Source organism: Chaetodon trifascialis, chromosome 4, assembly GCF_039877785.1.
Source record: "Chaetodon trifascialis isolate fChaTrf1 chromosome 4, fChaTrf1.hap1, whole genome shotgun sequence".
Lineage (NCBI taxonomy): Eukaryota > Metazoa > Chordata > Actinopteri > Chaetodontiformes > Chaetodontidae > Chaetodon > Chaetodon trifascialis.
Window position 1 is genome coordinate 20487056 of NC_092059.1, and position 12933 is coordinate 20499988.

Sequence of the window (12933 nt, forward strand, 5' to 3'; positions counted from 1 at the left end):
GGTCAACCAACAGTCCCACACCCAAAGATTTTCTATTTCCAATCATGACAAACAGAGAAAAGCAGCAAATTCGATTCAGTTTCTGTCAGGCGACTGATTGATTGTTTCAGCGGCACCTAGTGCATATCCTTGAGCCATGTCCGGACACCCAGGGTCCAAGTGTTCCAATCTCCCAGGGACCTTGAACTAGAATTGATCACTGGTGCGGCACGTGAAAGGTACATTTAGTATGGTATTTGCTGGACTGGTACAAACTTCAAACACATCTATACTAGGGATGCACCGATCCGATATTGGTATCGGTGTCTGTCCCGATATTTAAGAAAATTCTAGATTGGGTACTGGTGACATTGGGCCGATACATAGGGGCCGATCTATTCAGTACAACACTATGCTATAGGCGCTGTGAGAGGCGTCATGTGCAAGCAACATGCAGTGCTGAAGCGTACATGTTGTGGACCACATTGTTTTCAAAATGAAGCGAGCGAAAGGATCGGCTATCTGGAAATTTTCACACTGCCTCAGCCTACAAACTTGACAGCTCCTTGCAATACCAGCGCCGTAAATGTTCCGAGGGACGGTGGAAAAACGTTAAGTTATAACACCACCATAAAGCTCTCAAGCCTCATGCATTGGGTGTGAGACACACGCATTTCAACCCGTTCACACACCACAGCTTGTATTTCTCACGCAGAGAAATTACCAGGATAAAGCCCACCAAGGTGCGCCGCTATTTTTATAACAGTGGAACAGGTAGAGGAATTAGTAATGTGTCGTTTGCGGACAAAACTGCTCTTAGAGCCGCTCTTTGAAGTGAACGATCGCAGCCGGCTGTTTTTCTGTATCGGTATCGGATCGGTATTGGCCGATTACTAAACCTCAGATATCGGTATCGGTATCAGAGGTGAAAAAAGCAGATAGGTGCGCCCCTAATACGCACATTAGCCACATGCTGTAGCTAGCTATAATTTGCATGCAAAATTGTAAACAGCCTTATATTCTACTAATGTTTTATGCAACAATTGACATACCGATAGTAGAATACAGAATACAGAAAACATTAGTTAGAAAACGTAGGATTTTCTTATTGTTGTTGTTGTTATTAAGAGAAGTGATTCTCAAAAGTGATTTTAAAGCTAGTTCTATAATGTATAAACTGTCACACCTGACAGGTGAAAACAGAAACAACTCAGATCACACTTAAACTGCTGTTTAACTGTTTTAGAAAGCGCTGGTCCTGTCACTGTGACAGTGACAAACTCGACATGATTGGGAACAAATGTTCCATTATTATCATGATGGCTTTAATTCACAACTTAACAGGCTGTAATTATTATATTTAATAAAAAAAAGCTTTGCATTTCAGCTTTGGCACGCAGAGTTTTATCAAACTGTCTTTACTATTATGATTTCATTTTAGCATCTGCATCAGTTAGTGTTTCCTGCTGCCTGATGATGCAAAAAAAGGGTGAGATCTGAGCTTACATACACATTCTGAGACCTTTTCCTTTTTTTAACACCTTCAAAGCCTCTTTCCATCTGCTTTCTCTGAGCAGGCGTTCCAGTTTTATCCATTTGAGTAAGTAAACACACACAAAGACACAAATTCCAACTAATGTACACAAACACACAGGTACGCGCACCAAATTCACCGCAGCCCTAAATCCTACTTGATTTCCTGCTACGCCACCATGGTGGGAGGAAAATGTCCTGTTTTCTTCAGAACAAAAGAGTAGGATGTAATGAATAAAACGAAACAAACCAGCGGCAAAGACTAAGTTAAGAAAGAAATTAAATAGAACAGAAGAGAGGTAACAACTGAGAAACTGAGGCAGTATCATCAGCAAAGGGAGCCAGACTGAACTCTCTTTCCTCCACTTTGTAACTTCCATGTAAAACTTCTCATGAAAACTTTTGACACGCGGCACTCAAGGGCTCTATCTCGGTGTCAGCCCAGCAGACTGGTATTAGCAGCCATGTTTTATTCATCAGCGTTCACAGTTGTCGTTTCATACGCCGCTCCCTAACTGCGTATACCAGGCGACAGAGCGCAAGGTGAAAAACAGGATTACAGCAAATGTAAATAATAAAATGGAGGCACATGAAGATATTCGGTTAATCTGAGCTGGGGATTAATGCCATGATACCCTGTCAGACACGGCTGTGTTGGGGGGGGGGTAACAACAGCACAACACAACAACACAGGCACAAAGAGACACACAAGAACACAAGAATGAAACATAGCTTAACACACACACACACACACACACACGGAGGGGAAATAGGATTGTAGTGTTATCGGAGTTTGACTTTGAACAATAAGTGAGCTGGCAGCAGAGCAGACAAACAACGCTGGGTAATCTGTCAAAAACCGAGGAGCTAATTCTGACAGAAAAACAGAAGAAGCGAGGTTACTGTATACAGAACGGAAGCCAGATAAAGAGAGCAGGAGAGAAAAAAGAAGAATTAAACAAACCTCTGAAACACAGATAAGCGCGTCACCTCTGAGGCTTTCTTTGGTGGGACAAAGTCTACCTCTTGCAAACTTCCTCCAACTACCTCTCGTCGTCCCTCTCTGTCCACAGCATGTCTCACCTTGAATCATTTTTTGACCATCTACTGCATTACTTTGCCTCTAGCCTGATGAATGCTGTGGAAGTGATGCTATGTTCAGGGTCAGCCGCGCTGTTCCTCAGGTGAAAGCAGAGGCCATTCACTCTCTGTGACACCGGGACGATGCTGCAGGCCGCCTGTCAGCTGAACTCCTGCTGCTGTGTCTGTGAGAACGTGGATGTGAGTGTGGGTGGACACTGAGTTTCTCCAATAGTTTAAAAGTTATACTCATTCAACAGTCTCATGTATGCTTCAGTAATCAGCTAAAAACTGATTTCATTCTACAACATCTTCATGAAAGCTTGCACATTTGCTTTTTTCCCCACATACTTGGTATAGAGCACAGGTCTCAAACTCATTCCACAAAGGGCCGAGTGGCTGAAGCTTTTCTTTCCAACCAAGCAGCAGCACACCAGACTTGAGTCATTTCATTAGCTGATCTCAGTCTTCAGACAGCTGATTGGTCAGACTGCATGCTCTTGATTGGTTGGAGGAAAAACCTGCAGCCACACGGCCCTTTGTGGAATGAGTTTGAGACGCCTGGTATAGAAGGTTGGTCAATAGTGATTTGGGCGAGAGAGGCCAATAAGGAGGCTTTCTGAATGTTGCCAGCAATTTCAAAAACAGCAATACTTTGCAATATCAATATCTGTAACAAGAAAACTTGCCAGCCTAATTAATTTTTTTATTTTTTATTTTTTGGCTGGGAGCACAGCAGCTGTAAGAACAACAGCGACACATTATCGCCTTTTAAAATTTTCCATCGTGAATGTGCTGGTTCACACGTTGACAGCAACAATCATTCAGAGTTGTGTTTCTGGCCGCCTGATAAACGTAAACCCAGTATTCACCTCTTTCTTCTATTCAGCAGCTAAATGCTCCACTACGTTCACTAGCCAGTTGCTAGTGCTGGGACGGTTTCACCGAAAACAGCTGCCCATGTGGCTCTGTGTCTGGAAATGACACGGATGAGAGCAATAAGCCTGAACCAAAGCAGGAAAGTTGAGGTTGAAAAACGAAAAAGGATGTGGTAAAACAAGCTGAAAGGCTCCTTGGAGCTGAAAAGGTCAGATGGCTGATAAATCTCTGGGTTCATCACAACACATGACACAATCTGATCTGATGTGAGCAGTAAATACAAAATATATCTGGCACTATTTCACTGTGCCAACTGGTGGCTAAGCTCTTCCAGTTTCATTATGGAACTCTGATTTCATATTTTCACACATAGCTGAGACTTAAATTTAAAAGCAAAACAAACGAACGAAGAAGAGTTATAGGAATGCCTTATTCTTCTGATAAAAATTCCATCATTTATTTATTTATTTGAATATTTATTTTTTTAATTTCTGTTCTCAGGCAGAGACAAACTCACTAGTTCTTCTTATCTTTGCTTCCTGTCACACATGTACGTGCGCACACACACCCTTCTCACCCACTGAGACACTCACTAATTGGATTAGAAGCATGTAGATGGACAGTGCAGTTTCCCTTTCTCTCTCTCACACTCTCACAGATACACTCACAGGCTGTTTCCTCCCTTTAGGTTCGCTGGATTTCATACCCCCGCCCTTCATGTCAGCACAAAGCCACGACTCCAAAGGTCTCGAGAAAGACAGAGATGGGTAACAGATTCAGAAAGAGCTCGATAGGAAAGGAGCAGGAGGGAGAAAGCTGGCAAAAATGAGTGAGAGATCTCGGCACACGAATGGCCATAGATGGAGGGGAGCGAAAGAGAGAGAGCAAACACCTCAGGCCAGCACTGACCTCAGCTCAAATTACCCTGCTGCTGTTTTGCACTACTGCACCCAACACCTATTCAGCACACCAGGCATTGTTAGCTTGTGGAGCACGATACAGCGTCTGACAAAAGGTGGTGCCCCAGCACATTTCGGGCTTGTCATCCATCAGGCTTGCAGCACTGCATGTGTCTACTTGATCACGTTTAACATTCAGTCTTCCAGGAATACATCATGTCTGAGGGAGGATTGGCCAGGTGGCCATCTCACCTGAGCAACAGAGGAAACTAGAACATCATCTAAAATCAAAGGCCTCATCTTTTATTAATTAACAGTGAGCACATTTGAAACAATTCTGACACGTCACCATTGCACAGAGGAACTGGAAGAGGGTAGAAATGATATCCAAACCTCTAAAAATAAGACCCAAGCTGTATAAAAACAGTTCCTTTGACTGGAAAGTTTACCAACTAGCCAATTTCCCCAAAATGCCTTTTCGTTTCACTGACGTGAGTGTCTTGTGTCTTGTCATCTGTTTGTGAAACGGTTTCTCTCTGCACACAAAGCTCACCAGAAACACACACATGCACGCACACACACCCTCTATAGTCACAGAGCACAGCAGATTTCTTTCTCTGGAGACTAGAGCGCTACAGCTGCTTAGACTCTTCACATACGTACATATATTCAAACTCACACATGCACACAGCACTGTGCCCTTAGTCCAGTACAGAAAAGCAAATGATGGAGTGGGGTGTCATCATGTGTTTGTGTGTGTGTGTGGTTGTTAATGGACAAAGTGTGTGTGTGTGGGCTTGTGTGTATGCATTTGCTGGAGTGATCAAGGCAGAATAGAAATCATAACCTCTCAGAAACAGTAGAAGTATGATCAGTGTTAGTGTTCAACTGTGTGTGTGTGTGTGTGTGTGTGTGTGTGTGTGTGTGTGTGTGTGTGTGTGTGTGTGTGTGTGTGCGTGTCCTTTAAGCAGCAGTGTGTCTCTGTCTCTGTATTTTATTCTATGTGAGTGCTGCCGCTGCTACACAGTGATGCCACCACACACTTATTGTGTGTCTGTATGTGTGTGTTTGTGTGTAATTGATTAAGCTACTGGTCCCTTTGACCTCACTCTCCCATTAAAAGTCTGACCCCAGCTGTGCTGCACCGACCAGTGTGTGCGCGCATGTGTGTGTGCGCATGTGTGTGTGTGTGTGTGTGTGCGCATGTGTCAGCAGGTGACCAAAATGTGTTTTTGTGAGCTGTTCAGTACAATGCCTTTTATGCCTGAAGCGCTTCTCTGCAGTCTCTTATTACAGTTTTGTGTGTGTATGTGTGTGTGTGTGTGTGTGTGTGTGAGATAGAGTGTGTGAGAGAGAGAGCCTGGCCTCCCACACACAGAGCAGTGGCGTGAAATGTGTTGTGATGTCTCCTCTATGGGAAGCTGGTCTCAGACTGCAGAGGAGACGCTCCCCTTCTCAGACCTGCTCAGACTCATTGTCCTGCTGTGACACACAAACACACACACATACACACGAGCACACACTAAGCTCAACAAGAACTTTCTTCCCACCCTTAGTTTATTCTCTTTGCCCCCCCTCATAACTTCATGTGCTTTTAGCGCTGTGTGTATCATTACCTGCAACTTGTTTCTGTTATTGGCTGATTGTTTGCTCCTTCCGTGTATTAAGTGTCAGAAAATTGTGGAAATTGCAGACACAGTTTCTACTGTAAGGTGACATCTTCATAGTGCTTGTTTATCCAACCAACACTCAAACACTTAAAGATATTCAATAAGCAAATCATATAAAACAACTTGGTAAATGACTTAAATAACTGCAGCAATGGACACCAAGTCATTTTCTATCACTCGCGTATTCATTGATCATTGATTAATTGAATAGTTGCTGCTCCACTGATCACGACTGAAATCATGACTGATTTCACGGCTCTATATTGCTCAATAGACTCTCACAAATAGTATTTTTACAGTGCAGTGTGACCAAGGCCACTTGGAGGAGACGACTGCACAGCGATGTGCGAGAGTGAGAACAATTGAACATCAGGTTGAGATATGAGATGATTTTACAGTGGCACTTTGGATTAGGCATGTTTAAATCCACTTAAATCCGCTGTAAGAATGATAAGGCTTTTTTTCTGTAAATTCCACTGACGAAATATAGGTCATACAGAGCCGTGCAGAGGTGGAGAGTTGCCATGTGTATGCATACACATGTGCAGGAGCGTTGTGTTCACTACAAAGAAAACACACGCACGCACAAAAACCCCACCACCACCACCACCAGCACTTTACCGTCTCCCAGGGCAACAAGAGCGAAATCTACCAAGAGGCATGTTGAGGATGAGGCAGAGGAGAGGGGAGGAGAGGAGAAGGGGGAGGAAGGAGAAGAGAGAACGGGAGAATAAAAGAGAGGAGAGACAAGGCACAAAAGACGAGCCATTCTGTCAAGACACATTCTAATGCCGCGGCTGGAGGGAGGATGGATGCTTTTGGGTCTGCTGTGAAAGACGTGTGTCAACTAACAGATAAGCCTATACTATAACTCATACTCCAACATGTTCTCACTCCCAATGCCTCAAATACGGCAACTGGTCAGTGGCCTTCCACTTCAAGCTATGGCACTCAATGTCATAGCTACCCCTCCAGTGTCAGCTCTGCACGTGCAGGGCTGCGCAGTCAGGTTAGCAACAATAAATATGAAATGTCTGATTAGACCCTCAAAATAGAACAGCAATAAACACGCGGTTAATGTTGTGAAACGGTTGCGGTTTAGTTAGGATCACGCACCAAAAGTACTCCGTCAGGTCTGGATCATGGTTTGGATTACATTGCATGGATTTGAAGTAAATTAGTTGGGGATGTTAGTTACATACATTAAGTTAATTAACTTAGGTTATGTACAATACATGACTTCATTTAGGTACAAAAGGAGGTCAGTGTTCACTTTTGGTTTCACACGGGACACAAAAACTGGTCTAGTGGGTGAAGACCCTGCGTTTGACTCAACCAACCAGAACATCAAAGAATTACGCTAGAATGGCGCGTCAAGAAATTGCACTAGAAGGGTGCCTACAATACAGAAACAAGCAGCACAAATTATTAACAAGTTATCAGGAAATGTGTCATTATTAAGTTAAATATGACAATTTATCATGACATGGATTTTAGGTCTTACTTTGAGATATTTGGCCACTTTTCCATAATAGAAATCGTGTATATTAATTTCTGAAAGTCAAAATCAAAGACCAATGACAGCCAAGGGGTTGTTACAGTCATCCAATCAGGTGTTGGAAGAATGCCTAGCAAATGAGAGCAATGTCATTCATTTGATGTACCGCCTACTTTAAAAGACACCTGTTCCAAGCCTCTTTAGCTGTGCCACACCACCACCACTGAACTTGCTGGCTTTGCTAGCTAACCTTAGCCTAAATTTCATCACAGTCATGTAATATCTCCTGTCTCCACTTGCTCCCCCACCCTGTCTCCAAAATGCTATGCAGCCATTTTCCTCGCAAGGTTTATTTTACACTGTCCTATTCCTCTCAGTCTAATCTGTCCCGTCTTTTTCCCCCTCCTCCTTCTCCTTCTCAACCTCCTCCTCCTCTCTGCTGAGCTCTGCTGGTGATACTGGGTTTCGGGGAGGGGGCACAGTGGCAGTGCTGGCATCTGTTCGAAGGGCTGGCTTTCTGCCAGCCACTGAGCATCACTCCAGCAACCAGAGTCACGCTGTTGGATTTATCTCCAACCAACCTGTCAGCTGATGCTCTTTGTGGGCGTAAGACGAGTGGGCATAGCCTCTTTGGCATTTGCACTGCCAAGGTGCCCACAGGAGATTTAAAAATGGGGGGAGGAAAACCCCTCACTGTGTGTCACAATGTCAAGGAAGTGAGACAGCTTTTTTTTTATAAAGAAGCAACCAACTTCCAACACAGGCTGAGGGCTGAAGCACTCAAAGAACAGGGAGTGCAAGGATGATAGGAGGGGAGAGAGGGAGTAAGGTATGGATGGAGCAAAATCCAGTATAAGGCACAGCAAGAGGAAAAAGGTAGATAAAGGTAGAGACTGAGCAGGAGAAGAGATCAACAGAGTGACAGAGGAGCCCAAGAGAAAAGCATAACTGCGCCTGAAGCTTCCAGGATATCTCGCAAAAAGAGTGAAGAGAGGAGAAAGAGGCAGAGCACCTTTCTGCCACAGCAGAGGCACACAAAGTGGCTCTGCTAAAAGAGCAGTCACCTTGTGGCTTAAGTACCATTTTCACATTCTCTTTGAGCAACGCTTATCCCAAACAACAAAGTAAACCACACCTGTTAGATCATTAAAATCTAATTCCACTTCCATCAAGCGCTGCCCACTAAATGTGTCCAATAATCCCGCTCAGTCTCTGCAGTCAATGAGACGCGCTTGTAAATGTCACGGCATTTATCCAGGGAACTCCCCAAGATATTCAACGGCCACCGTCGTGGTGAGCATGTGAGATGAGGGAATCGTGGGTTTGGTGTGCCCGTCCCCAAGATAAGTGATGATTCAATTGGCCGCTAATGTAACCATTCAAGCAATTAGTACCATGACAAATTCATAAGCAATGATTACTCGGCTGCTTGTCCATGTGATTTGCTGAATGGAGCGGAGTCAGTTACACTGGAAAAGCACACTAAATGGGTCTTTTTCACTCATTCCTGAATGACATGATACAATACTTGACTGCCTGTTATCATATATGCAACTCTATATTTGAAAGTCCAACTCCTAGCAACAGACTCAACCACTGAGAACAGAGATGCAGCCAATTTGTGATCGGCCACATCTAAGAACCACAGTATTTGCGTTAGAGCACGCGGTCATGACACAGAACACTGCAATTTAATCACCCTATTCTAGATATGAGACAATCTGTGAGCCATTATGCATTAGGAGACAGTGTGGCAGGGTGAACTGTCTCACTCATAACAGGGCTGCCGTTATCTCTGCACCATCACACCAAGATAAGAGTAAAAATGAAAATATGAAACGGTTCTCCTTGTGTCAGAGGAGGAGAGGCTTAAGGAAGCGACATTAGCAAGAAATTAGCTAAATTCCTGTGGCCATGTGACCTGACCTGTGATCCAGGATCAGCAGTTGACGTCTGCAGACTAACAACTGAAAGAGAGATTCCAGAGATTTCCCCCAAGCTAAATGATAAGGAGCTTATTCTCAGCACAACTTCATTCATTCAGAAGTTACAACATGGACATACTGTTATCTCATCACATTATGGTGTGGCGCCTAATGTGTATCAACTTATAGACCCCCCACATGAAAATGTCTGGGAGTCCTTGTCTGACATTAAGACTCTACATGATGACAGGTATGGCACCCCGGCAGAAAGTAAAGGCATCTTTTACCCGCTGATGTAACACTCTGGGCTACTTACGACAATTCTCCTCGTCGCTGCTGTCTGAGCAGTCATCATCATCATCACATCTCCACAGGGTTGGGATGCACCGTCCGTTCTTGCACTGAAACTGCCCTGTTTCACACTCCGACTCCGTATGAGTTCCTGTGTGGTCAGAGAAAAAAAAAGAAATCTAACTTTTCAGTCTGTTCTTTGGGTCACTTAGTGATGATGACTGTGAATGTTGAGATTTAAGAATAAAGTATATTAAATTCACTTTAAAATAAATTAATTTAGAACATTTACAAGAAAGAGGCAGAGGAAGATAATCAGCACCAGCCTATGGCAAAAGAGAGCTCGACTACTACCTGTTTACACGGCTGTTTCTTCAACTTTACAGGTCAACTGATACACTGCAACAATTCTCACTTTTCAAAGTAGCCTCACATAGATCACAGCCATGCCACTGCTGTAATAAAGCAGGTAATTCTGCCCTGAGCCTCATTCAGTTGTCAAGTGGTAAATCACTATAATTGCTCTAAATCCTCCAATACCATAGACAAGCAACCTCTAATAATTATTGTTGCAATCTGCAATTAGCTGCTGTGTTTCTCTTCGACCCAACATTGCCACAACACGATTTACACTTCTGCTGTTATTATATGCTTATGATGGGCTTGCTTGTTTGCACATGCGGGCTTTGGTGAGACCGTGCCTGTCTACCGCCAGCGTCCTCCTGCCGCTTAAATACAAAGATCTGTTTAAAAGAATCTATTTAGGCGCTTTTTTTGCTGCTGCTACAAAAACACCCAGAGTAGACCACTGCAGCCTGCACTTTGAGTTCACATCACCACACGCAGCCTTTCCTCGCTCTATTATCAGCCTGCTGCATTTAAACACGTGTTGGGCTGTACGGATCTTTTCTTCCGCGTATTGTCACCTCATGTCACCGGTGATCGCATTCACTGCACGTACAAAAGTGGCCATCTGGGTGAGAGGCATGGCATGCGTTTGCATCTTGACAGCGCAGCACTTACGTAGACGTGGACTACAGTGAGGACACGCCGTTTCACACTAGACAACGATCCCAAAAGCGTCGCCGTCCGTGAAACGATGCAGATTCACCTCCTCGCTGAGACAAGTGTCTTACCTTTAGCGCAATGGAGCTCCATGAGTAATAAATGTAATAGCACAAGCTTTCCGACTTCCGTCCACATCTTTAGATCCTGGGGGTGTCTACGGCTGCGTTCATGCAAGTGAAAAACCACTGATGGATTCCCAACCTTTCACTCGCTCTGTGTTCCTCTCTGTGCCACTGCTCCTGAGTGTGTGTGTGTATGTGTGTGTGATCAGCCTGGCTCCCCGCTTTCTCACTCTCTGCCTCGGCTGCAATTTGAATCGGTGACGCTTATGGGCGGGATAGCTAAGGATGATGTCTGCGGTTAATATAGTAGGTAGAAAAACTACATCAAAACGGTGACTAAACACGGAAGTTATATCAACGTATACTGCTGAGTCATGCAGAGCAGACTGATTTGCAAACTTGCATATGTTATATGGCTTATGAAGAACCTGCCAATCATTGTTGAAAACACTCAAATCAAACTTTGTTAAAGTAACAGTTCAACATTTTGGAATATTTTTCATTTTCTCATGAATTAGATGAGATGCTTTCATAGTTTTGTCACTTCATCTAGCTAAGTAAGCTAAAGCTACAGCTAGAAGCTATTGTTAGAAGCTTGGCATATTTTAAATAGCTGATCAGGAACCTGCAAACCATTGTTAATGAGCTCAAACTCTGTTAAAGAAATAGTTCAGCATTTTGGAATAATTTTTATTTTCTTATGAGTTAGATGAGATGTTGCTTCCATATTTTTGTCAGTTAAGATAGGTAGGTTACAGCTAAATATGAAGCTACAGCTGGAAGCTAATGTTAGTTTGCTTGAAGAGGAAACAGTTAGCGTGCTGTCCAAACTTGACATATTTTAAATAGCCTATCAAAAACTTGCAAATCATTGTTAAAAGCACTCAAATTAAACTTTCTTAAAGAAATATTTCAACATTTTGGAATATTTTTCACTTTGTCACCGACTTAGACGAGACACCATTTTCAGATTTTTGTCAGTTAAGATAGCTAAGTAACAGCTAAATATGAAGCTACAGCTAGAAATTAATGACAGCTAGCTTGAAGAGGAAACATTTAGCTTGGCTCTGTCCAAAGTGGGCATATTTTAAATAGCCTATCAAGAACCTGCAAATCATTATTAAAAACACTCAAATCAAACTTTGTTAAAGAAATAGTTGAACATTTTGAAATATTTTTCATTATCTCAACTAGTTAGATGAGACGCCACTTTCATATTTTGGTCAGCTACTGTATGTTACAGCTAAATATGAAGCAATGGCTAGAGGCTAACTTAAGCTAGCATAAAAAGGAAACAGTTAGCTTGACACTGTACAAAGTTAAAAAAAAAATACATCTAAAGCTCACTTGGTAATACCTTACATTTGGCTTTTTAACTAATTTCCTACAAAAACCAGGTGTCCTGGAGTATATTTGCTGGTTACCTTGTAACATGGTAAGCTCACAGTGACAACAAAATTCTGGCTAAGAAATAGTCCCATGTGTAACCCCCATAAAACCAGAATTTGTTGTTTTTACATTTTGGTTTAGTATTATTATTGACTAAACAAACAAGATATGACATGTTAACTTGTGAGATTTAAACGTGCTAGTGGGTAGACCTTTTGGACAGGGCAGGATGAGCTGCTTCCCCCTGATTCCAGTCTTTATGCTACGCTAAGCTAACTGTCTCCTGGCCAGGACTTCATTGTTAATAGACAGACATAAGAGGGCTATCAATCTTCTCATCTAACTCTGGGCAAGAAAGTGAATAAGTATTTTCCAAAATGTCAAACTATTCCTTTACAACAGCCTTGAATATTTTGTGATGAGACTCAATTACATAATTAGCTGTCGCCTTCTTTCTACAGAGGAAATCATAGTTTTTGAATTGATGAATTATATCGAAATGAAATTCTATTTTTACAGAAGAGCCCATTTAGTGGCAACAGTGGGACTGGGCGCTGCATGAAATTTGATATGAAAATATGAGCAACTGCTCGGTGTCTTGCTGTGCCACCTGCAGTCTCTCTATCCTTGCTGCTGTCTGTTTTTAGATTCGTCATGTAA

At 42.9% G+C, this 12933-nt stretch overlaps 1 protein-coding gene across 5 annotated transcripts in view; it reads right to left on the reverse strand.

The window, feature by feature from the left end:
* The window catches only part of lrp8 (low density lipoprotein receptor-related protein 8, apolipoprotein e receptor), a 164200-nt gene extending 153098 nt beyond the window's left edge, over window positions 1–11102 (reverse strand). For 4 of the 5 annotated variants that reach the window (XR_011602096.1, XM_070960132.1, XM_070960130.1 and 1 more), the window contains exons 1-2: window positions 10891–11081; window positions 9780–9905 (exon numbers count right to left, since the gene is read on the reverse strand). Coding sequence is in view for 4 of the 5 variants with exons in the window: in XM_070960132.1 (XP_070816233.1) it covers window positions 9780–9905; window positions 10891–10957 (193 nt within the window). In the remaining variant the exon portion in view is untranslated. Of the gene's footprint in view, window positions 1–9779; window positions 9906–10890 lie in introns of all 5 variants that reach the window. The other variant, XM_070960129.1, reaches the window with a different exon arrangement.
* Between the last annotated feature and the right edge of the window lie 1831 nt (window positions 11103–12933).